The following is a 26593-nucleotide window of genomic DNA, read 5'->3' on the forward strand; positions in this document are numbered from 1 at the left end:
AGAAGAATAGGATTATGTCAGCCCTTCCTTATTAAAAACCTTTCATTTAGAATATTAGATTAGGAGAAAAAACCAAAAAAAACAAATAAACAGTTCTCATTTTTACCGGAAGTCGGCTTTGCTTTCCTACTTAAGTAAATTTATACTTACGGAGAAAAGTTTAGTTAATCTAAGTGAAACGCAACTCACGCTTCCTCATTCATGTGGGCTAGCGAGTAAGCCAAAGTAGTGGGCTTAAAGTAGGCCCATTATACCTGGTAGCACTTTGTAGTCCGTCCAACGACCGACTAACTAACGAGTTCGTATGGAATGCGAAAACGGGGCGAACAACTAACCCATGGACATTAGTCCGTACATGCGTAGCCCAAGTACTTCTGCCACGCACATTGTGCATGCAGACGGTTCCCATCTGGCGGGCCCAGAGTGGGAAGTTATCCAAACACTGTCAGCAGTCATTGGAGATGCAGCCGTAGAGACAATGCTACGTACGATGTCGCCGACAGAGCAACCTGGTGTTGCTCTGGGATTCATCGTGGGCTAGCAGCGTGATCCTGCTGCTACGAAAGTGTCGTCCGGGACGACACCCGCGCGTGCTGTCGCTGAAACGGCACGGGAGGAATGATGTTTAGAAAGGGGGCGAGCCTCTTCCCTGATGGCTTGTCGAGCTCTGGACTGCCATAGCGGCTTGTCACCCTGACGAACCGTCGAAGGTTGCGATCGCCATGTCATGTTTTGGTGGGCGCGCGAGAAGCTGGGCGTATGACCGCCAGCTCACAGATCATACGTGCTTGAGCACGTATGCGATATTCAAAGAGGGGCTCAAACGCTTGTCTGAGCCCCTGGAAATGGGTTTCGGTCGCGAGCAGAGCTTCTTGACCTGCAGTAAGGTAAGCATGACGCTCGTGCTTACACCCAATGTGCGCGGTACTTTGTCTTGAGCATCGTGGCAAACCCAATCCACGAGGCGACAAACGTTGTCACATTCATGAAGGGCTTGACATATGGGTCGATTAAGACCTATCTCTTCCGAGAGTAGCCCAGTTCTATCGAGGCTGCGATCGCTCTTGTGATGCATGAGGAGTTTAGCCTAAAGAAGGCTAAGCTGCATGCGAACGTGCCGAGGATGGCACGTCTGATGACGAGAGCGGAGGGCCCACAGCCTATGGACCTCTTAAATGCTTCCGCTGTTGGACGCCAACAGCGTATTGGGGAACAAATGCGGTGTTACCGATGTGGGTACACCTGACACTTTGCGTATGAGTGCACAGCGTCTGTGCACTCGACCAGGGGCCAACGTGGCGATGCCGGGTATCGCTGCGTGTAATAAAATATACGTGCAGAATTAGTAGGCGCGGGACGCCCTAGTGGTATTGCAGTCGCGTGCGTCTCGAACGGACACGCGACACTGAGGCCTGCAGTCCCAAGCGATAGCGATTCTCGCTGCAAAAAGTAAGATGATAAACCAAATCTTGTCATCCTGAAAGTGACGTCGAAGAGAGTAGGCTCTCTAAAGAGCAGGATCTCTTCGTCAAGGACGCGTCGACTCCGGGGGTCGACACAAACGCGATATTAACATCAACAGGAGGCTCCGCCAGAAGGCGTACAGGTTATGACAGCGCGTCAGCACCCAGAGCTGACGCCGCGGTAACCAGTGTTGGCGGATGCAAATGTCCAACACTGAAAAAGCTTTTATGCTCGCGTGCCGCCGGGCTGCACGACGAAGCGGAATAGAATCAAGCCGTGCTTGATCATTCGCGTCCGCCGAAAGAATTCGTCGACGGCTACAAGGTAAATCTGTCCAAGGCCGGGCCTTGACGAGAAATTTCGTGAGGCCGGGCTTCGCAAGAACAAAAGGCAACGAAAGCTGGGCAAGCCTCGGTCCGGGGTTTTGACGATACATACGATGTCTGCCGGGCAGACATCGGAGACGACGTCGTGCGGTGAGACATTGAATGTCTAGACGCGAACCCGAACGGGTCTACAGTACAGGTCAAAAATGCGACTGGAGAATCCTCCGACGAGTGTGTCGGAGTTGACGTCGCTTCAAGTCATGTGCTAGATCATTTTTTCGAAGGACCTGCACGATGGATGCATTTAACAGATATACGTATTTTCGGATATCGAAAGGACGGAGGGCGAAGCGGCGGAGGCGCTTAGACACATCCACGCTGCTAATACCGCTGAAAGTAAGGCCACTCCCATCGCGAAGGCCAAGAAGCAGCGCTTCGATGATCAGAGCAGGGACGCATTGGAGTTGATTCCCTTCTAGGATGCTCTGCTGGAGCACAAGGATGTGCTCCCGGAAGAGATTCCTGCGGAAATTTGGCAGGATAGGGCATACAGCACGAGATCGACCTTGTGCCGGATAAAGAGTACTGTGTGACGTGGCAGTGGCCACTGCCGCGAGATCAAGTAAATGCGACCGATGACTTCTTTGAATGTCGTCGTAGAGCGGTTCAAGTGCGGGAATCAAAGTCCCCACACAGCGCACCAACGTTTCGTGTCAAAATTCCACAAGGCGAATGGCGTATCGTTCATGCTTACGACAGCCTGAGCGATGCGACGACACCGCCGCCCACGCCGATACCCCGAAAAGACGTTATCATTCATCGATGGCCAGGATCACCATCTATAGTGATCTTGATCTGCGCGACGGGTTCTATCAGATCCTGATACGTGAGAGGGACATTCCTCTCACGGCGCTGAGCACTCCAAGCGGTATGCTTTGAGAGTGGCTCGTAATGCTACAGGGACTGAAGAACGCTCCTGCAACCTTCAATAGATGTGTTACGCATCTATTCCGCTCAGTGTGAGACTTCGCACCAGCTACCTCGACAACGTGTTCGTTCATAGTTGGGCTGTGTACGGGAAGACTGACGTTGAGGTGCACAAAGAACACCTCCGTCAACGGCTACGGCTTATGCGTGAGCATATGCTCTATGCTAGCCTGAAAAAATGTATCTTCGGGGCGAGCGAGATACCCATCCTTGGGTGTCTCGTCAGTCAGAACAGCGTACGCCCTGACCCACAAAAAGTCAGATTGATCAATGAGTGGCCAACGCCATCCAGCGTGAAGGAATTGAGGCAACGCCTTCGACCTGCAACGTACTTGTGCAAGTACGTTGTAAACCGCGAGGGCAAGATTCATCTGCTGTCAGAGCGCCTAAAAAGGAGGCTGAGTGGGCTCGGACTGCTGAGTGTCAGCAGGCCTTCGATAGACTGAAGCCGATATTGACCGAGGCGTCGATCTTGGCAATGGCTGCCCAAGATCGCCCATTCCACATCGTTTGTGGCGCATCCGATTTTGCGATCGGATGCGCGTTGATGCAGCACGATCACGAGGGCCTTGATTGTGTGGTCTACTACCCGTCGCGTCAGCTGAAGCCAGCTGAGCGTAACTACCCTGTATATGACAAGGAGCTCATTGCCATGAAATATGCACTTGCGAAGTCCCCAGTGTATTTACTTGGGAGCAGACCGTTCGTGGTCAAATTCGACCACACTTCACTGCGAACGGCAGTGAAGGCTCCGCGCATCTCGCAACGAATGGCGAGATGGCTATCGCTCTTTGCGGAGTACGAGCTCCAGGCTGAGTATAAGCCTGGAGGGTTGAATTTTGTGGCTGTTGTCGCGTCGACCTAATAACGCTGTTAAGACAGCCGACGCCAATCAAATTGGGGTCGAACGAGTAACTGTTCCGTCGTCAGCATGATTGACGACGCTAAGAACGCGTATGCGAGTGACGCAGACGTGAAACAGCGGCTAGGCTATGGCTTAGCACCTTTCGACGTGTCACGTCTGAAAAAAAGGTTGTCGCCATATCTGCGAGCTCGTGTACACCGATATCGTGTGCACAAAAGCCTGTTGCTTTACAGCGCAGTGGACAGCGATGCGGTCGAGCCAAATGACTTTAATGTGCGTATCCTGATCGTGTACGAGTATCCCGATGCCCCTAAGGCAGGGCATCCGGGTCGTGAGAGGACATACACTCTTCTCACGAGATACTTCTACTCTCGCAATCAGTACAAGTGGGTGCGCAAGTACGTACGTGCTTGCCAACGCGTGAAGCCTGTCGCATATTCGCAGGCTTCACTGCACTTACTACCGACACCTTACGAGTGGTGTCAGTCCCTTTCAATGGACTTCGTTTTCAGTCTTCCGCCAGACAACAAGCTGAGGACTGTCGCTGTGGTCTTTGCTAACCAATTCAGCAAGATGGTTCATCTTGCTGCAGTAACTACTGAAGTCACGACCGGCAAGACTACACGAATCTTTGCTTACATTCTCTCACGACACCATGAAATGCCGGTCGACGTTGTGCCGGACCGTGGTCCACGTTTTACAGCGCAGTTCTGGCAAGAAGAGCTTAAACGTTTTGGAACACAGCTGTCGATGTCAACTGGGGACCATCCGCAGACAGACGGACGGTCAGACCGAGCGCGTAAATCGTGTGCTCGTGTGGCGTACTGAAGAGCTACGCACATTCGTTCCCGCATTGGAGCGATGACAGAACTTGTCATCAACATCTCAAAGCATGCCTCGACGGGACATACACCGTTTTACGTGAATGCCGTGCGGCATCCACGCCTTCCGAGCTTGTTCGGAACAATGAGCCCCTCCTAATGTGGGGGAGGATCTACGGTTCCATTGAAAAGCCGCAGAATAACACTGATATCAACGTAGTATCAGTGGTGACGACACGACGATAACCGGCTTGTCTCGGAAACGAGATGAAGGCAAAAAAGACCGTGTATGTGCAGGGCACAGGCATCGCGAACAAGAAGATGTCTGTACCGGGTACAGACAGCGCGCAGGCCAGGCCTGCCGTGGAGAAAAAAGCCGTGCTGATCAAGCCATTCAGCACACACAGGTTGTCCAGCGCTGACAAGCCGTAATACGGTTTGTCCTGGACATAATATCAACTTCTGTAGACAAACAAAAGCTAAACGCAGACAACGTCAGAAGAGGCAACACGATGAATTTAAAAAGGGTTTATTGGCTCTGTAAGTTACACAGAACCTTCAACGACATGCATTCGCTGACTTCGAGGCAAGCAAGCTTGCTCCGCGATTCGTCGGCTGGCTCACATTGCTGGAATGGCTTGGCAACTCGAATACGTCGGGCATACCGTTTAGCATGCGACCCCACCAGACGTTTTACGTCGCGCAGCGGAAGCCTTACAAACAACACGATCCATCTAGTCTCGATTGCGCGAGGACGACGAAGCGGCGTTATCCAAATTTTTAAGCGCGACGACGCGGTTGTGCAAGTGGTTCAGCTTCTATCCAAGTTCGACTTGGGTGTTCAAAGCGGTCTGAGCAGCTGCAGCGACCTGCGCCTTCGGTAGGCGCATTTCCTGTTACAGGACAGCGCGCTCCGTGCACTGTGATTGTTCCCGCGCGACGACACGATCATGCAGAGCGCGAGAGCCATGGTCAACCTGGGTTGGCCATACGGAGGGTATCTTTCCGCCCCCGCAACCACCGCTGCGTGACGCACACGGTTCGACACGTTAGATTGTCGAGCGCGTCGTGGGCTATGAAGCCCCGAAGACGAACTGAGATCAGGCACGTCTTTCTATTCGTTGGAGAAAATTTCCTCCACATCTAGATACATACGAGCCACGGAAGGTCCTGGTGAAGAGCGTTCCGAAAACGGTTAGGGTGTACGAGGCGCGTGCAGGCATAATGCTGACACTATAACTTGCGAGAGACACCAGCACGGGGTGGATCACGGTGCTCAAATTGAGCACGGAGGTCTCGCAGAGAAGCAAGTACAAGTACAGAAGTGTACGTGAGAACATCACATTCAGAAAAGCACACTGCCCCGAGGCGGCAGTGCGAACACGCAGCTATATGCGCAAGGAATTTCCGCTTCCACAGCGTCACTATGGAGGCGGTCAATTAGATAACGTTTCGAGAAGGTCTCGAAGCGCTGGCGAGTTGTGACAATACCCTCGTGAAAGCCTTTCGCATTGTTGTTAAAGTTCACAACAAATGCGTTCCGAGACTGACAAAGTGCCACCCACTCAGGAACTTTGCTTTTGCGCGAAGCTTGCTCCAAAGCATTCCATCGGAGCACATGGAAGAGTCCGATATAATAGTCGCGCATTTGATCCATAAAGTATCAAAGTGCATGTCGACAGCCTCAGCGGCATCATTGATGGCGCTGTACACTTACAATCATATCGGGTTCAACGGCGATGTCGCGGCGAGCCTTTTAGCGATTTCGGATGCAGTTGGCATCCAGGTAGCGCGTAGTGCTGGTTCTGTACGCGGAGAAGGAAAAGGCACCGGCACTGGTGTCTGCGCCTCTTCTTTTCAGGAGCGTCGTGATCATCATCACGGCTATGCCTCGACCCAACAGCGGATAGTGGGTTGGTTTGGTCGACTTAAGGACGCCAGCTGAAGACGAAGTATCCTCGGCTTCCGCGGAGACTTCTGCAATCTCAAACCCATAGTCTATGGGTATATATTCATTAATAGACATAACTGACGAGCCCTCCAGCACGACTGACAGTTTATCCGTCTTAGCTTGTGCGCCCTTTTGCTAAAACATAGCATGATATTGCGTGACAGAAAAGTACCTTCTATCGCGGGCGTGTTCGCTTACGCGGAGACTGAAGTTGAGGTGCCTGCAGGTGCAGACACAGACGTAACCGAGTCTGCCGGAGCAGACTCTTGTGCGGGCTCTTACTCGGCGAGCTCATTTCGCAATGAGCCTGGGTTTCTCAAACGTTTTGACGGCCTCGTCAGTACTTTGAATGATGTGTTAAGCCCAAAGAAGGCTTAGCTTAACTGAGGGGGATTCAAACCAACCTCCTTTAGGCTGAACGAACCCCCATAGTGGGGGCTACACCGAAGTGGCTACACGTATCCCCTTTGTTACGAAAGAGGTTTTCCAAGTTTTGTGAGCGATTCACCAATGGATACATTTGGCAGACTGCTGGTTTGCATGCATTCAAGGCATGCATTGGCTGCAAGTCAATATCTTTAACCAATTAAGGGCCTATTCCGCAAAACCTTAAAAGTGAACAGCGGATTTCCTTTTCCTCTAGATTGATACGCTCCGCTGTTCTGGAAAACCCGCTGGAACCGCACGCGGAACACCCATATTCTAGTTCATTTGCAGCGTAAAGACACTATTAATTAAACACTCTTAAAAGTGATATGAAAAGCAATTAAAGAAAATAAAGTTTATTAAAAAAGATGAGAAATGTAATCATTCACCACTGCTCTAACATGTATCAGTGACTTTTGTTGTATTGAGTACTGCTAGTTATCGGCATAAGCAATGACCTTCATTTAGGTAAGGGTCCACGGACACGCTGTCTCTGCCTTGAAGGCGGAATAACCGACGTGTTTCAATTGATTCCGACTCTTGATTGCCATCATCAGTATTATGCTCGTGTTCTGATATGCACCTACTCCCGTCTCGTTGCTCGAGATGGTTATACATGTAGTGTAGATTTAGCTTTTTAAGAGAGCACACCCCACCGAGCCGAGCACAGCACGATGTGCTTATGTACTACGTGGCTACTAATGTAGATAATAATACATAGCAGCCTGGAGTGGTTGCACAGCACCAACATGATTTCTTGAATCGCAGTCGTTCTGTGCGAGTGCCGCCATGATCTACGTGGCCACGCTTGAGACGTCCGATGTCAGGTTTCTGGTGTACTCGTTTGGTGGTGCCGTTACCAAGATCATTGTGCTCGGAGCTCCGGCAACGGCATGCGCCCCAGTCACCACTGGCGACGTTGTAGATCGCGCGGAGTGCATTCACTTCATGTTCGGCGTCCTTGACGGTATCCCACGCGGCCACGCCGGCGGGGCGTGCATATTTCTGACGCCGGGCGTCCTCCGACCTGTTCAGTCAGTCTTGTCCGTCTATATATTTCTATTAATTTATTTGATATAGCAGGGGGTTATCTGATAGCCCGCTAAAATATCCTCTATCCGGGATAGAGGATTTCGCCTCAATTACCTCTAGAATTAGCATTCGGAACAGACAGTTTTGAGCGATCCTCTGGATGGTAAAATTCCAATGATAGCATTTTATCAGCCGTTCGCTAATAAATACCATTCATTTAGAATATTAGATTTGTAGGAAAACCCAAACGAACAAATGAGCAGCTACCATTTTTACAAAAAATTGGCTTTACTTTCCTATTTATATCAATCTATACTTTCGGACGGAACCATAATTAATCTGGGTGAAACACAGCTTACATTTCTTCATACACGTGCGCTAGCGTGTAAGCCGCAGTAGTGGACTTAAAGTAGGCGCATTGCACTATAAGCTCCGAGCCGTGCACAAACCTCCTCTGTTTTCGATACTGCAATTGAAGAAAAGCTCTTCACTGATATACTCGAAGAAGATAGCTTGTCAAGCTAGATTGTCAAACAAGCCACACGGAGGTGTTCCGAAATAATCGTGGTATTGGAATTTCAAACTAAAATTTTACAATAAATAATTTATTCTTTGAGATGCCAGAAATCACTTTCAATAGATTATTTCCACAGGTACTTTCCGATATTGTTTTCTTTAACTTTGCCGTGTTTCTTACTTAAAAATCATTTTTATGATGCTTGATAGTGAAAAAAAAGGGTTTTTTTTTTTTGGGAAAAAAGGGGTTTTATATGTGCGCGCAAAATATAATTTAGCTGTGGCCCCACACGTCGGTTGTGGTTTGCGAGTTTGTGATGGCGCCTGGCTAATTTTTCGGATGACTGACAACATGTATTGGGTTTGTTTATGTGTTTATCTTTTTAAAGCGATTAAACACAGACCACAACAGTGAAATCCCCGGGGCCAAACATGGTTTTCCCCCAAAAGAGAACAGTTTCAACCAATCCGTATCCGGCTGGCAGACTCGGGATGCAATATGTGGCCATTTCTAATGGTGCCTTTGATGAGCGGTGTGGCCGGCGAGTGTCAAGGAAGCAAAGATGGTATGACATTATGGTATGAAATCTTACGCAGTAACGGCTGTATCGTACTAATTAGCTTTCATCTGTGGTGTTGAGTGTTGGCTACAGTTTCCATCACTTGTCAACACGCATCCTGGTCGAGTGCATAATCGGCAATTTCAGAGGGTGTTTCAAAGCGCTGCATGGAGTGACAGACCGGCATGCCCATCCGACTAACGCTCGCATGATATGTGCGGCGGCTGTGCTACATAATTTGCTCATTGATATCGGTGACGACGTCGAGTTCGAGTGGACACGTGACGACATTGCTCGGAAGCAGGCGAAGCGTGCATTCGGTAAACACTGGGATCGCACTCAAGATGATTTTGATTTAGGAGAAGCAAAGCGGAATGCGTATATGGAATGCTTCAACAGCCAAGATAACGAATAAAGACATACGGCTGACGCCGCCACCTCGCCCCTTCGACAAAGGAATGTCGGTATGCGTGTATTTAAGGGTTAACTGTGTTGACTACAGGGTTGGGTTGGTAGTGCTGCTGCGCAGAGCTAGTAGCCCTGGAAAGCCAAATGCTTCGCACCAACTCCCTTACCATCAGCGGGGTCTTTTGTTATCTTAAACGCACTACTTTTAATGAAAACTTACAAATTCGTTGTCATTTCCAATCAGCCGGGAGGGGATTCGTTGTCCTGAGTGTTTTTTTCTTCTTGCTGCTTTACATTTTGCAGATTTTAACACCTTATTTTTAAAACTAGACTCGATCACATGTAAATCGGTTGGATTTTACCGTATCTGCTCTAGCAATCTTAAGATACATTACCGCACTAAAACTCCAGCACATCCAGAATTTGTAAATCTGTTTAAGAAGGAGTGAGGTTATCATTTTCTATCACCGCAAAAAATTGTTTCTTTCAAAAGTTCACAACCACAATTTCTCAGCGAGCTCACCAGCTGCACCCGAGGGCACTATATTTCGTCGCCGCGGCGCTGAGTGAGCTGCTGCGGTTATCTTTGCTCTACCTACATGATACTCTACTCTTCTGCTCGTCTTCTTATCGTCCACTTATTTACTTAACTCCGCTCTGCTGGGGGAAGTTTTGGGCTGGTCGAGTCCATCACTAGTGACGCCCGCGGGACATGGTGATTTTGGAGCTCTTGGTATTTTTCGCGAAGTGATAAGTCCGCTCGTATGTGTCGTTAGGCCGTATCGGGCCAGCCGCCCAGGATCCTCAGCTGCGTCGGGTGGCAGCAGCAAGGCATTGAAACCACTGCAGCTTCTATCGAACAAGGGCAAGAGGTGGACGGATAATGCCGCTGTGGGCCTCGACAGCTTTGTTTACAGACCTCTTTATATTTATTAAGATCTACAAACACGATAATAGTGATATTCTAGCACAACACCTAGCCGTGTAAGAAAAACTGAAAAAAGTAAATTTTCTAAAAAAAGCATCTCCAAGCATTTGTAAAGTAAGCAATATCTTTTTCGTACACCAAGTTTCTATAAGCTGATACCCATGCCAAACCTTTACTTGGAGTGAAACCTGTGAAGTTTATACAAATTGGTAGAAGAATTAAACCTTCTCATTTGAAATTTGTATCGAATCGATACCTACTTTTGGTGTGCGCACATAATCTCGAATTAATCCCTATTGGGGCCCAATTTGGGCTGTACGTACTATAATACAATTAATAGGGGGAGTCGAACATTGCAAAAATCGTGCTCAATTTTCTCTTCGGATTACGCTCACATTTTTGACAACAACCTGCTCACTTTCAAAGTAAGCCAGGTCAATTATTTACTAAATAATCCTCCCTTCCACGGAGTGGTTCGTGCAACCTTAACTTAAATTTGTTTTAGCCAATCTGAGACAAATATGGTTGCTGTATTTCAGTTTCAAAAATTTCAAGGAAACTTATTTCTCTAAATTACCGTATTCGCTTAGATACGAATTTGAAGTGATCACGTTAAGTACGACAGCGGAGGGCCTCATATTTCCAGAACTGCACGACGCCAGAAGCATCCAGACCTCGGGCGGCGCGATCGGTGAGCCCTGCACAGCTGGACCGCACACGGAAGCGCGAGGAGAGTTCCATCCGCAGCCCTCCAAGAAGACTCGCTTATGAGTGAGGCAGAGGGTGCGCCGCCACATGGTTAGGATGAACGGATCTGCTGCAGATACTGTTTTAGAATTTTCTAACCTTTCTTGTACAAACATTTTAGGGCGGGCCCTGCGAAAGGGAAAGCAGACAGAGCTGAACTACATGTATGCCGCTCTTGGCATGGAAAAAGACGACAGCAGCGATGCCGACTTTCTGCCAGACGACAGCGAAGAGTCTGAAGGCGTCGACCAGTCTTCTGATGACTTGGATGATCCTGCCCCACAGAGTACGATGGAGACGTCATTTTATGTGAAACGTTAATGGTTCTAACAGCGTATATGTTGTGTGTTAGGTCGCAAGGGGAAATCGCAGATAAAGAGGGCCAGAAAGATGCAGCAAAAGCCGTCCAGTACGTTGGATATTGTTGCTTTAACATTATGGTTGCCATTAATTGAGGCACTCACCACATCTTCACCACATCTGTTAATGTTGTTTTTAGCAATCGGGAAGGGGAAAGTGTTTTGCGGCGCAAAACGCCTGCACTCACCGCACGTCTCCACCGAGGAGCGGAGCTTTTCTCCTCACTATTCGCCTCCTCCCTTTAAGAATAAGAAAACTGTGTCAGACGCACCCCTTGCAAACATTCCGAGGGACAAGACGGCAAAAGACTGTAAGAAGGACATTGCTATACCGGAGTCGACGCGCCCGGAGTATGTTCCTCGAAAACGGTCAAGCAAACACATTGACGAGTTGAAGTCCATGCAATTGGACCGTGAGGAGATCATCAACGTTGTTCCGCCGTTTTTCTCTCTCCCTATCCACAGCTGGGAAGAGTTTGACAAGGTGCTTGAAACCTACAAGGACCAAAACAATCTCAAGTTCCGGGTTCGAAGCTCGCAAACTACAGTGTGTTACAACAGGTAGTTTTTGCTTTTGCTTTTTACGTGCTAAAACCTAACTCGTGAATGTGTTGCTTTATTGTGTAGTACAAACGACGATCAGATACCCACCGACTTTCATTGGGCCAGCAGAATCTTTCGCTGTACACACGGGGTTTCACAGAGCTCTCGCTCTAAAGGACACCGCAACCGCAAGATTCGCTATTGCGGGTGCAAGGCTCGGTTTACAGCCGCTGTGATCCGGACATCTACGGAGGGTTTTACTATCAAGATTCGCAACGAGGTTTGCTATCGGATATTATGGGTGTTATTATAGTTACCAACCGCTATCTGCTTTGTCCAGAATCACACCCATTCCCACCCTACCACTGCGTCTGAAGCCTCGTCATATCTGACGACTAAGACCTTACCATTGGACGAGCAGGATCGTGAGGACGTGAGAACCTTGGCGGATGCACGTGTTTCTTCGAAGCACATCTCCAGCTTTTTGAATGAGCGGATTGGTATGTAAGTCAGATTTTATTTTTTATTTTAATTAACACGTCTGCTACTATGTTCTTCGTATGACTGTATATGTAAATAATAGGCTGCCAGATTACTCCACAGCAGACCCGCAACCTCATTCGCAATATCATGGGGAGGGATTCTGCTGCAATCCGATTGAAGGACATGCTGCACGCGCTGCGCCAATTGGATGGCAGTGATGTTCTCGTGATGCAAGACCAAATTGGCGTTACAACCGGGATCGTTTTGCAGACAAAAGTGCAGAAGCTAATGTTCGAGCGATGGGGTGAGACATTAGCGATGGACTTTACCCACGGAACGAATAATCTGGGCTATCATCTGGGTGCGTACAGCTATGGTTGTTGTAACTTTATTCTGATGTATAACAACCTTATCTACTTAAAGTTGCTGTATGATTAACTCAACTTTGTTTTGGTTTTGACCTTTAGGAAGTTTGGTTGTCACCACAGCTACGGGTCGAGGGTTTCCGGTTTTTGATTTCATTTGTCTCAACGAGCAAGCACTGACAATGTCCAGAATTTTGGACTACTTCAAGGAGAAGAACTCGGGCTGGAAGCACATTCAATCGGTGGTGATTGACAAAGATTTTGTTGAGTGGGGCGTATTAAAGGATGCCTTTCCGAGAGCCAAGGTTCTGTTATGTCAGTTCCATGCGATTAGTTACTGGAAGAAGGTAATGAAGCGTCCGTTGTATCGCCTAAGAGTTTCGCAATGTGAGGAACTGCTGGTCCAAATGATCAAACTACTTTACAGGTGAGTAAGGTTGCTTTTCACCGTGTATGTGGAGGCTAATTTGTGATTGCCTTTGATTTATGTTAGTACCTCTAGTACCAGATACAACTTCTACTACGATGCACTGCGGCAGTATTGTAAGGACCAGAAGCGCGAAGCCTCTTTTGCGTACTTCGATAAAAACTGGAGCTCGTGCCGTGACATGTGGGCTAATTTTGCTAGAGGGAAGGCTTTTACTGCTGGCAATACCACAACGAATAGGATCGAGTCAAACTGGAATCAAGTCAAGATGCTGCTTGGTCACAAAACGAGAATTGACAAGACTATTGCTGGGTTGCTTCAGCATCAAATGACAATTACGCAGAAAATTGTTTTCACTATTGGACATCAGCACTCAACTTCACGTGCTCCAAGACGGTGCCAAAGTTTTTGCGAGCTGTGGCTAATAGACTGTCTGCGGATATATTTTCGACGGTCAAGAAGGAGTGGGAGCGCTTCGTCAACCTTATGGCAGGCGCTTTGTGCAAACGAGTTGTTGGAAGTGTTTCGTTTTGGAAGGTCAACTGTGGGAATGAAACATTTGTGTGCAACGATGGAGAATGGACATGTACCTGCTTATTATTCAAGAGTGATCATCTACCTTGCCGACACATGATGTATTTGGCAGAATCTGGACTTCGGCTCAATATGTTACCTGTTACTTCGATTGACAAACGATGGAGTTTGTCGGTGGCCTTAGAAGCAAAAGAAGACCTTGCTGCGGCGGCCGACTTACTGAAACCTATTGTGCACATGTCCAAGTTAAGGTCGCCGAAAGTAAAGTTGCCGGAGGATGACAAGGTTGCGGAACAAAGTGATGATCCCGGATCCTGTATGACAGCTTCTAAGATACCCAAAGAGATTGCCCAACCTTTCAACTTCATTACCTTCTGGTGTGTTACAATGGGGTGGGTCTCTTAACGATCACGATACGCTCACAGGCAGCACTTGGCCTCAGTAGTGGCGACATTATTGGCACGTCGGGCTCCCAGTCGCATGCCACGGACTGCGGTGGTGGCGAGCATGACGAACACGATGATGAAAGCGAGCTTGCTCATGCTTGGGAGTGACGGTTGAAAGGTACTTGCGGCTCAGACACCGAGTTGTGAAGTGTGAGATCGGTGAGTGGATTCCTCCAGCCCCAGTCATCGAGGGAAATGCGGCCCTGGGCACTGGCTGCTTGAATGGCGTGCGGGATTCGAATACAGAGCTTCAACGTGGTGTTCTCGCCATACGCGTTCACGCGAAGAGCGATGGCCTTTATCACCTTGCCTGTGATAGCCTCCACCTTGCCGTCAATGGCCTTAAAGACCTTCATAATGCGAGCGTCCGTCTCCTGGATTTGGCAGCTGACGAGCTGCTTGCGCTCTAGCTGACAGGGCTCCATAGCGGCCCACTTAGACTCCCCAGCGATAACATTGCGAGCGGCATCGCGTGAAAGAGATTTTTCCAGCTTGAACGCACGTGTTGCCCACGCTGCGAGCTGAGTGTTGGACAGCTTGCCTTTGGCGCGCCCTTCGCATACTTGCACATGGCGAGCTTCTGCTCCATATTAAGGCGGATCCGGTGCGGCATGGGGCTGGCGGTCATGGTCGCTTGAAAGAGTGATAGTGTGCATGGAGGGAGGCGTACGTAGCGGGAACATGAGTTACCTCGTACATTTAATCTCCATTCTCAGTCTTTCAATGGTTTACTTAGCGAAGAGGCCGGACCGGTCTGGATTTGATCTTTCCCGCCGATCCTGCAGTTCATCCAAAATCAGTGCATTTTTGTGATTGGCCAGTTGAACCTGTATGTACCATAGCAGATATGGCGGGGTATTACGTAAATAGGTGACGCTTACTTTGAGGGACTTCTGTATTGGCCTTTTCGGTAATTCGGTAACCTGCGTCCCCATATTACCTAGCGTCAGCAATTCGCTCGCACATCGTTGCAGTAGCCACAAACGTCCTCATTCAGTGTCCTCTTGAAACAGATGACGGCACTCTGACCAAACGTCAATGTAATGAGTCACGGCTCCCCCATCGCTGGCGTCACGTCTCCTTTACCAAGCCGTGTTGTCATTGCAGAAGGGGGGGGATCGGACTCACTACAGCCTTAGCGTTGCTGCAGAGCGGCTTTAAGCATGTCAGGGTCGTTGCGGACAAGTTCGATGCCACCACGATGCCACCACGTCCCACGTCACTGGAGGGCTCTGGGTGTCCTTTGCGCTACCCGACGGAATAGATACCAGCCGACCTCGCAAGTGGTGCGAGGTGACGTACGCGTGGCTGGACACGCTTCGCAAGGAGAAGGGGGAGAGGCTGGGCATTCATATTGTCCCGGGCGTCGACATGTCCGCCCGTTGGAGCGCCGCAAACGATGAGTGCGACGCATGTTGATTTTCTAACGGCATAGACAAATCTAAGCTATGGTGATACGCGAATAGTTCCTCCATATTGTGCCGAGAACTTCCGTCTACTAAGCCAACAAGACGCTACTAAAATTACGTCTGGAGCGATGCACGGCTTCGCGCTTGACGCACTCATCTAAACCCAAAGTACGTTGGCTGCTTGGTACGAAGATACTGACATCGTTAACGCTCTTGTCTTGGATAGACCTTTCATGCTGTGGCTTCACGAGGAAGTCGCTAAGCAGGGTGGTACTTTCGAGCAGCGTCGTGTCATTTCTCTTGACGAGGAACAGTGCGACCTACTGGTGAATTGTTCCGGTGCGAAGTCAACAATCAATCCGACAACTGTAAGGTGGGCTGATGCACTGGCTGTTGTTGCAGGACTGGCGGCGAAGGAACTGGCTGGATACGACACGGTATTTCCGTTCCGCTGCCAGATCATCAACGTGTTTCATTCAAAGCCGAACGAGCCCAAGGTGTCGGTCGACAAAGATGGACAGCACGCGTACATCATCCCTCGTCCGGATGGCGACGTTGTGTTGGGAGAGACAGTGCAGGAGCATAACTGGAGTACAAAGAACAAGGACGATGATGTTGACGGGGTGTGGGAGCGGTGCTGTCGTCTATGGCCTGAAGTTCGTAACAGCAAAGTGATTGACAAGATGGCGGGCCTTCGACCAGGTCGCACTGGAGGTGTGCGTCTTGAAATGCAGGCCACTGCGACTAAACAGAAGGCGGTAGTGGTCCACAACTACGGCCACGAGGGATCAGGCCACACCCTGCACTGGAGCTGTGCTCAGGACGTGGCTAAGCTGGCCAAACAGCGCTTCAAGCTGAAGGCAGAGAATGTACTGAGATAAAGATATTCTCAGACTTTATGTTCTTATACGAAGAGTTTATTCGAACTTCTTCAGATCAGCGTGACTCCACTCCTTAATACCTTCCGCACCGCTCTCATAGTCGGATACCATACCTTTGGCCACAGCCTTCACCGTGATCTGGTATGACTACAACAACACAAGTGTAAAGCTCATGCCCAGATCCTCACAGCCAACAACGAGTACGTACCCCCGGAATCATCCAGCCGAACATTTTCTCAGTTCCTCGCAGTAATTCTCCACGCTGCAGCATTCCCGGTCGGAAGATGGACGTACGCTGGAACTTCATTTGCTGCACTTTGTCCTCCACTTCGCCCTTTGTCTGGGGATACAGGAACCAGCTGTCCTTGTTGGCGCCCTGAGACGTCAAAAGACCCAAATACGGCACGTCTGCGGCTTTGGACAGCTCGGCGAACTGGGTCACGTACTCCAGATCCACTACAGCAACATATGCATTCGTTAGCGCAACTTTAGCTCAAGAATCGGCCCTGGACGATGTCATTATACCTTTGCGGAAGGCCTCAGCAGAGCCAGCGTCTTTGCGGGTCGTGCCCAGACATGAAAAGGCAGCGTTCACCTTGTCTGAAGGCTTGATATCAGCCTCCGAGAGACTGTTGAAGTCCACCTGCCGAACTTCCAGCTTGCTCTTGGCCGCTTCCGCGTCCAACGACGGGAACGTCGAGCTCCAGGCTGACTCGGGGACGTCGCGACGCGCTAGAGCGATGACCTTCGAGCACTTGGCAGAAGCCACGAGCTCAGAAACAAGGTCGCGGCCGACGGCGCCAGTCGAGCCAATCACGAGCGCAGCGGAGAAGATCAGTAAATGAAGGATAAAGTTTTGCACAAAAAGCGTTTCTGCGACATGTGGCAGTGGCTCGCAATCATTCTAATAACATCTATCCATCAAAAATCTGCTCCCGCAAATAAACATTTTAGCTTAACCCTTTAAGACCTGAGGTACCCTGCCAGGGCCTCCAAAAATGTAGCCAATAAGATTAGCGTATTTCGCAATTTCTACCAATGACTTATGGTCATTTACTATAGTGGTATCTTTCTGGTCGAGATAGAGTCCCAAACTGGGACTCTTAGAAAATAAAGAGACAGGGCACGACAGAAGGGACTGGCAAACGTTCTATAAATGTATATATAGCCAATCGTATGCTTACGTAAGAAGAAGTTTTATAAAAGTCCAGACATGTACAGTACTGCACCCCGTTTTCGCGCCCGCGGACCTCTAATAAACTGTGAGACCTAATTCTCCCAAGTTCAACGATGATGTCAATTGTATGCGCAAAAGGGGTGCTCATCTCCATTTTTTAAAGGTTTTCCCCTCCCCGAGGAGGGATGACCTGTCCAAAAAATTTGAGCGCGAAATGAAACGATACAAAGACACCCATTAAACAATTTGCAAAGTCTCGCAATGTCCTGTCGCCCCTCCTCCTACTCTACACTGACTTTGGCTCAGAAACACAAGCTGTGTCTTAAGGCTCGGGCAGAGCCATCGTAGACACAAACGCAACTTGCCACATGGGCGACTACCGAGTTCCAGACTGCTTCCAAAGTTGGCGTTTCGACAATTCGTGGCATTATTAAGAATAAGCGCAAATTCGACGACATCCCGGAAGCACAGGCAAGCAGAAAAAGACATTGCCCTGTCAAGCTAGGCGCCACCGACAAACAACTCATGGACCTTGTCAAAGACTACAAACACTGGCATCGCAAGGGTACCATCAATGGATCGCAAGTGCGCCGCCTCGCACAAGAAATCGAGACAATCCTCAGCAAGCCGAGTCGGGGCTGGCTGTACAAGTTTCAGCTGCGCAACGGGCTCTGGTTCAGCGTTCGGCACGGAGAGGCAGGGTCACTTGATGAGACTGAGGTGGTAAAAGGGAGAAAGGAGCTAAAAGCCATTGTTTCTAAGTATCACCCACGTGATGTTTATAACATGGATGAAACTGCTTTTTTCTATCGTCGAGAGCCTAAAGGAACACTCACAACTGATAAAAAGGAGAAGGGCACGAAGCAGTCGAAGGAGAGAGTGACGGTGTGTGTGGCTACGAATGCATACGGTACAGACCGTCTTCCTTTACACTTTATTGGCACTGCAATGGTTCCTCGACCTCTGAAGGACGGCAATGTTTTCGAAGAGCTAGGTGTAACTTACACTAATGCGGGCAAGGGCTGGATGAATACTGAGAAGTACTGTGACTGGTTACTACGACTTAACGCGAGTATGAAGTTACAACATCGGCATATCCTCCTTCTAGTCGATAATGTATCCTCTCATAGCGAAGTGCTGGTCCAGGGAGAGCTGTCACATGTGCGAGTTCACAAACTTCCCCCAAACACTACCGCTGCGTTGCAGCCGATGGACCAAGGTATTATAAAATGCCTAAAGGACGAATACCAGAATCAGAAGGAGGGGTCGGAGATGGAAATGTTCCTTCGTGGAAATGAATATAAGCCCGTGGACCTCTACACGGCGATGAAATGGTGTGCACAAGGATTTCGAAGTATTTCCGAGGCTACAATTCGAAACTGTTGGTGCCGTACGCGCTTCATTTCCAAAATGGACATCAACTATTTACTGAATTAGTAAAGCTAAAAACAATACATAGACTGTGTCTCTGCAAACTTTATGTGATCGGATCTCTGATATGGTCCACCCCCGCGAAAACGGGGTGCAGTACTGTATGAGACTGCGTCAAACAAAATGAAACTTACGAACCTAAGTACGAATCGCAATCTAATTTGATCTATCTTTAAAGCGATTAAAAACAGACAACAACAGTGAAATCCGGGTCCAAGCATGGTTTTCCCACCAATCCGTATCCCATATTTGGGTATTTTGCCTCTCCACCGCCGCCAGCTCATCTTCAGATGCTGCGTCCAGCAACAACTCAGACTCGACGACGACACACTTCGGTTTTCAGCAGGTGCCCGAAGAAGACAAAGAACGCATTGTGGCGTCTGTGTTCCATAATGTGGCTGAGCAGTACGAACTCCATACTTGATACCTTCCGTTTGACCCTTTAAGTTGATAAAGTGCTGCTATATGTTGCCAGATACGACGTCATGAACGACTTTATAAGCGGCGGCATGCATCGCATCTGGAAGGACTCGTTTGTGGACACTCTTCACCCTGTGGGTCCATTAAAGTGCCTGGATGTGGCAGGAGGTACTGGTGTCATCGCCTTCCGTATCGCTGAGCAATTATCTAAGTCTTCTCGAGGCACTGAAGCTCCGACATCACCGTGTGTGACATTTGGACTTTGAGGACAATTCCTTTGACGTCTACACCATCGTGTTTGGTATTCGTAGCGTAACTCATGTGGACCGCGCTATCAAGAAAGCTTACCGTGTACTCAAGCCTGGAGGCCGCTTCATGTGCATGGAGTTCAGTCAAGTGCCCCCAACCCATTGATCCGCCAATTTTACGACGCTGTGAGTTTTTATAAAATGTGAAGATCTGGGATGGAGATGCTAAATCTTATTTTTTAATTGTAGTACTCGTTCAACGTGATCCCTCTGTTGGGCGAGAAGGTATTGCTGTCGCGCGTTATACTTTTATTATATATGAAGGTTACTGTTCTGACACCGGGCGGATCTCACCGTCGTTGTCTGTACTACTCATTGGGACGCAATAGAAAGCTACGATTCGGCGCACAGGCGACAGCATTAAATGAAGATCCGACGCAATGGCTGACCGTTCCGACGAGTAGGTGGGAGATTGTTCTCTACTGATCGCTGCGCTTTGGTGTCCGTGAGGTTATACGTCGTGGCGATATATCGCTCGACATTGTTGACAACTGGGAGTGCAACCTGAGCAGCGTCTTGCAGGAAATCATCATGCTGTAGGGCGCCTATCATCAGCGTAATGGCGCCAAACTGTTCAAAACTATTCGGCGCCAGCAGCACACGCCCACACCGACCTCCAGCCACTTGATGTAGCTCATGAACGATATCGTCTGTGAATGAATTGGCCGTCATGTGTGGGGGTCGTGTCCGCACCCAACCCGCCGCACGGGCTGGGTTTAGAGCATTCGCTGCCGCCACAAATGCGTTCAGGTTGTCCAAGTCCCAGCTCAGCACGAAACCGGGATCGTCGTCGTCGATTTCGATCGACGAAAGATATTCATTTAGCTACGTTACAGCAAGCATCGTCAGTATTTCGAGTCTCGCAATTGAGTAGTAAGTCAATCACCACTGGGGTTGCTGCGTGGAGCGAAAAGACGTTGCGCAGCCTCTCGTCGAACGAGTCAGCCGAGAGGAGTGGAGTAGACTTCATCCGCGTAGTCCTGCGCTTCCACCAGTCTGCAAAGCGACGTCTTGTGCCTCGCTTGCTCATTTCTGTCGATCTCTGTCCTGTCACTTTCTCAGATTGAAGGACGGTTTTTCCGCCCCAGGAAATTCTCACGAGATGTGTACCACATCATAAAGATCATCCTGGTACATGTAGTGCTACGAGTACATGTACTCCCCCTAATAGGGGTTAAGAAATGATCCAAAAAAATAAGCAGAGACGTGTCCAATTTGTAAGCAGAGGAGTGCACAATTACTGAGCAGAAACAGTAAAAGGGGAGAGGCTCAATTTCGCACTTAAGAAGAGACAATTTGCATTTTCTAAAGCGAAGACTCGCACGGACACTGCTGTGGCGCCACCACAGGCTACAGGGGCGCGTGCCCTGGTGCACTGTCGCCGTGCTATGGGTGCAGCCTTCTGTGCGGCATCTATCTCCAACATGTGGGCTGCACGACGCGCCTTGGGGCACCCGACTTCTGGCCGGAGACGGGTGCAGAGCGATGCGGCCATACACGGGCCTTCCTCCATTTCCATGCCGGTCTGGTCGGTGGAAGGGAGAATGGCGTTACCGCAACCATAAATACAACACCACGACACGAATTTTGGCAACTTTAGAGCGAAACGCAACCACAACGGGGCATGCACTCGGTATTATATTTTAATTTACCCAAGACCACGTGGCCTTCGTCGATAGGTTTGTCTAAATTTAGAGGTTCTAGACTGATGTGAGCCACATGTACATTATGTGGGACACAAGTATTCGCACACTTTGGGACTTCTCGATTTGCTGGAAGATCTCGATCATCGCTATGGATCAGAAGGCTTTGCCACTTGAGTTGGTTCGTGCAAGGCTTAATGAGCTGGAGAAGATGAGGACGGTGCTCGTTAACATACAACGCAGTATGGAGGAAATCATGGCAGCTCAGATGGAGTTTCAGGGTCGTATTGATGAGGAGGAAGCTTGCCTTTACCAGCTGAAGGCGGATTTCTTCGAGGAGGGGGCAGCTCAAGATGACGATCTTTCGTTTAAGGTTTATTGGAGATGGCTATTCACAAGCTGAATGCATAATGCAGTGAACACGGTCTGTATTAAAGACTTAATTCAGGCTAAAACACTTACTCGAGTTCTTTTTGTAGCTTCTGTAGAGTCTTGCTTGTTGTGGTAGCGTCGGATTCGGAGATAGGTTGTTCCTTGGACAGATGCATAATGGCCCAAAGAATTCGTAGGCGCATCACTTTGATGTCGTGCTTGGTGACGTCGTAGCTTTGCTGTGTGGTGTTTCCAGTAAGGTAATTGTAGCATTGAGCTATAGCTAATACGCCGCAACTAGATCCATCTGGTTGTTGCGGTGAAAATACCCACTCAACGTCCTGGATCTCGAATTCCACATCCGCCATCGAGGACGCGTGCCACCGCTCGAGGAACCCGCGTAGGCCCTCTTTTGCTTTGCTTTTTGGGTGATTCACTTGTTCAGTAACACCCTCCCAGATCTTCATCATGTCCTTGTGATAAGAAGCATTAATCAAAGGCTCGTACATGTGTACAAATAGTCGTACACTAGTTGCCGTCGTGTGAAAACGCGTGATAATGACTCCCCAATGATTGCCGTCCAGGTGTACTGCGTGGAGGACAAAGTTAAGCTCTCCGATAGATACTTTTGGTGTAGAAGGCCACCCGATATCCCACATCAGTGACGAGATCACGTAGCAGCCACCAACAACCCCTCCAATTGTTCGTAAACAGAAGTCTATGTGACTGTCATTAAGCCAGCCCCGACATAGACCACCGAGAATGTTTTCGAAAGTGATCGATCCATTTCCGTGCAGCGTCATAAATTCCGTTAGTAAGCGACTTGATGCAAACTTTCCAATCATTTCGCTGGCCAAGTCTTGATGTCGATTGCAGATAGCTACTTCTTGTAAGCCTTGAGTCTTTGTCTCTTCTGCTAAGAGGCTCACATTTGATGGGATGATTCGCCAGTTTTGCTCTAGCCATTTCCGGTCTTTAATCCACGTTCGTCCCTTTAATTTGACATCGTGGAATCCAGTCAAAGCTCCTACAAACTTGCTGCGAGATGTTGTAGATGTAGAGCAACCATTCTGTTAGTGCAACCCGGTTGTAGCAACCATAATATGGCAACCTTATTGGTAAAACAACCTTACCTGCTAAACTTCCAGAGTTTCGGATCAATAGTGCCGACAATATCAAGGACGATCCCTTGATTATTCACGCTATCTTCGAGTGGACCCGGCGAGTCCTGTTCTTTCCATGCTGTCGTGATGGCGGCTCGGAGTGATCGACTGATATCAATTGGAACTGCAAATGCGTGCATGTAGTCCGTGTGCCGCATTGCTTCCCACCGACACTCGATGCTACGGGCTCTCAAATAGTGATCTTCAAGCTGAACTGGATACTTGGCAAGTGTATCCATGGCGAATTTCAAGTTTTCCGTGTTCCTTGCCCAACAAACAAAGCGATCAAGAGTCACAGTAAGCCCAGCTGGGTATTTGTGAATAGCTAGACGGGGTTGACCGGATGTCAACGTTGTTTGGCGGAGCTGCTTCGTCGTCACCCTGGAATTACCGCGACGTTTCGGCCGAGGAAGGCTTATGATATCAACAGCACGGCTTGCAATTGTTGGTACTTCCGGATCTGGCGGCGACATATTAGTATCATTGACGCGTTCTGGGTTTGCACTGTCCCCTTCAGACTCAGATGCTTCAGACTCAGATGCACCTCCACTATCCGTGCAGGCTTCTGTAGAGGGCGAAGCGGATTCTAGCTCGTCCATAAGTTTCGCTGTTTCCATTGCCTCAAGTGGGTCAAGCGAGGAGAAATCGTCTTGATCGTCATCGTCTTCGTTGCTACTACCGTCATCGCGATTACCATTGACTTCGGGGTTGAGACCAATCTCCACCGTGTCCTTCCCGGCAGAGAGTTCTTGATAGAAATCAGCGCTTGATAGACACGATAAATGTTCCAGCAGAGGCTCTAACACTGCTTTTGCGTATGAATACTTTTTCGATGACGACAAAACCACCTGGTTGGCACGCTCCTTCCTGTGAAGGCGAACGTGGGCAATCTCTTTGGGTATCTTAGAAGCTGTCATACAGGATCCGTGATCATCACTTTGTTCCGCAACCTTGTCATCCTCCGGCAACTTTACTTTCGGCGACCTTAACTTGGACATTTGCACAATAGGTTTCAGTAAGTCGACCGCCGCAGCAAGGTCTTCTTTTGCTTCTAAGGCCACCGACAAACTCCATCGTTTGTCAATCGAAGTAACAGGTAACATATTGAGCCGAAGTCCAGATTCTGCCAAATGCATCATGTGTCGGCAAGGTAGATGATGACTCTTGAAGAATAAGCAGGTACATGTCCATTCTCCATCGTTGCACACAAATGTTTCATTCCCACAGTTGACCTTCCAAAACGAAACACTTCCAGCAACACGTTTGCACAAAGCGCCTGCCATAAGGTTGACGAAGCGCTCCCACTCCTTCTTGACCGTCGAAAATATATCCGCAGACAGTCTATTAGCCACAGCTCGCAAAAACTTTGGCACCGTCTTGGAGCACGTGAAGTTGAGTGCTGATGTCCAATAGTGAAAACAATTTTCTGCGTAATTGTCATTTGATGCTGAAGCAACCCAGCAATAGTCTTGTCAATTCTCGTTTTGTGACCAAGCAGCATCTTGACTTGATTCCAGTTTGACTCGATCCTATTCGTTGTGGTATTGCCAGCAGTAAAAGCCTTCCCTCTAGCAAAATTAGCCCACATGTCACGGCACGAGCTCCAGTTTTTATCGAAGTACGCAAAAAAGGCTTCGCGCTTCTGGTCCTTACAATACTGCCGCAGTGCATCGTAGTAGAAGTTGTATCTGGTACTAGAGGTACTAACATAAATCAAAGGCAATCACAAATTAGCCTCCACATACACGGTGAAAAGCAACCTTACTCACCTGTAAAGTAGTTTGATCATTTGGACCAGCAGTTCCTCACATTGCGAAACTCTTAGGCGATACAACGGACGCTTCATTACCTTCTTCCAGTAACTAATCGCATGGAACTGACATAACAGAACCTTGGCTCTCGGAAAGGCATCCTTTAATACGCCCCACTCAACAAAATCTTACTGTGTCACCACCGATTGAATGTGCTTCCAGCCCGAGTTCTTCTCCTTGAAGTAGTCCAAAATTCTGGACATTGTCAGTGCTTGCTCGTTGAGACAAATGAAATCAAAAACCGGAAACCCTCGACCCGTAGCTGTGGTGACAACCAAACTTCCTAAAGGTCAAAACCAAAACAAAGTTGAGTTAATCATACAGCAACTTTAAGTAGATAAGGTTGTTATACATCAGAATAAAGTTACAACAACCATAGCTGTACGCACCCAGATGATAGCCCAGATTATTCGTTCCGTGGGTAAAGTCCATCGCTAACGTCTCACCCCATCGCTCGAACATTAGCTTCTGCACTTTTGTCTGCAAAACGATCCCGGTTGTAACGCCAATTTGGTCTTGCATCACGTGACCATCACTGCCATCCAATTGGCGCAGCGCGTGCAGCATGTCCTTCAAACGGATTTCAGCAGAATCCCTCCCCATGATATTGCGAATGAGGTTGCGGGTCTGCTGTGGAGTAATCTGGCAGCCTATTATTTACATATACAGTCATACGAAGAACATAGTAGCAGACGTGTTAATTAAAATAAAAAATAAAATCTGACTTACATACCAATCCGCTCATTCAAAAAGCTGGAGATGTGCCTCGAAGAAACACGTGCATCCGCCAAGGTTTTCACGTCCTCACGATCCTGCTCGTCCAATGGTAAGGTCTTAGTCGTCAGATATGACGAGGCTTCAGACGCAGTGGTAGGGTGGGAATGGGTGTGATTCTGGACAAAGCAGATAGCGGCTGGTAACTATAATAACACCCATAATATCCGATAGCAAACCTCGTTGCGAATCTTGATAGTAAAACCCTCCGTAGATGTCCGGATCACAACGGCTGTAAACCGAGCCTTGCACCCGCAATAGCGAATCTTGCGGTTGCGGTGTCCTTTAGAGCGAGAGCTCTGTGAAACCCCGTGTGTACAGCGAAAGATTCTGCTGGCCCAATGAAAGTCGGTGGGTATCTGATCGTCGTTTGTACTACACAATAAAGCAACACATTCACGAGTTAGGGTTTAGCACGTAAAAAGCAAAAGCAAAAACTACCTGTTGTAACACACTGTAGTTTGCGAGCTTCGAACCCGGAACTTGAGATTGTTTTGGTCCTTGTAGGTTTCAAGCACTTGTCAAACGCTTCCCAGCTGTGGATAGGGAGAGAGAAAAACGGCGGAACAACGTTGATGATCTCCTCACGGTCCAATTGCATGGACTTCAACTCGTCAATGTGTTTGCTTGACCGTTTTTGAGGAACATACTCCGGGCGCGTCGACTCCGGTATAGCAATGTCCTTCTTACAGTCTTTTGCCGTCTTGTCCCTCGGAATGTTTGCAAGGGGTGCGTCTGACACAGTTTTCTCTTTCTTAAAGGGAGGAGGCGAATAGTGAGGAGAAAAGCTCCGCTCCTCGGTGGAGACGTGCGGTGAGTGCAGGCGTTTTGCGCCGCAAAACACTTTCCCCTTCCCGATTGCTAAAAACAACATTAACAGATGTGGTGAAGATGTGGTGAGTGCCTCAATTAATGGCAACCATAATGTTAAAGCAACAATATCCAACGTACTGGACGGCTTTTGCTGCATCTTTCTGGCCCTCTTTATCTGCGATTTCCCCTTGCGACCTAACACA

At 48.7% G+C, this 26593-nt stretch overlaps 3 protein-coding genes across 3 annotated transcripts; 1 reads left to right on the forward strand and 2 right to left on the reverse strand.

Annotated features, from left to right (window-relative positions):
* Positions 1 to 15559: 15559 nt before the first annotated feature.
* On the forward strand, positions 15560 to 16252 carry PITG_08118 (uncharacterized protein; the record flags this gene model as incomplete). The annotated part of the gene is made up of 4 exons (XM_002904245.1): positions 15560 to 15591; positions 15824 to 15936; positions 16000 to 16188; positions 16230 to 16252. The coding sequence occupies 4 exons, from the start codon at positions 15560 to 15562 to the stop codon at positions 16250 to 16252; spliced, it is 357 nt and encodes a 118-aa protein (XP_002904291.1).
* Positions 16253 to 16459: 207 nt separating this feature from the next.
* PITG_08119 (oxidoreductase htatip2) lies at positions 16460 to 17893 on the reverse strand (the record flags this gene model as incomplete). The annotated part of the gene is made up of 4 exons (XM_002904246.1): positions 16460 to 16625; positions 16687 to 16934; positions 17004 to 17382; positions 17882 to 17893. The coding sequence occupies 4 exons, from the start codon at positions 17891 to 17893 to the stop codon at positions 16515 to 16517; spliced, it is 750 nt and encodes a 249-aa protein (XP_002904292.1).
* A 2148-nt stretch (positions 17894 to 20041) lies between these two features.
* Positions 20042 to 20862, reverse strand: PITG_08120 (uncharacterized protein; the record flags this gene model as incomplete). The annotated part of the gene is made up of 2 exons (XM_002904247.1): positions 20042 to 20639; positions 20701 to 20862. 2 exons carry the CDS (start codon positions 20842 to 20844, stop codon positions 20175 to 20177), a joined length of 609 nt encoding a protein of 202 aa, XP_002904293.1.
* Positions 20863 to 26593: the final 5731 nt, after the last annotated feature.

Source organism: Phytophthora infestans, genomic scaffold (assembly GCF_000142945.1).
Source record: "Phytophthora infestans T30-4 supercont1.12 genomic scaffold, whole genome shotgun sequence".
Classification (NCBI taxonomy): domain Eukaryota; phylum Oomycota; class Peronosporomycetes; order Peronosporales; family Peronosporaceae; genus Phytophthora; species Phytophthora infestans.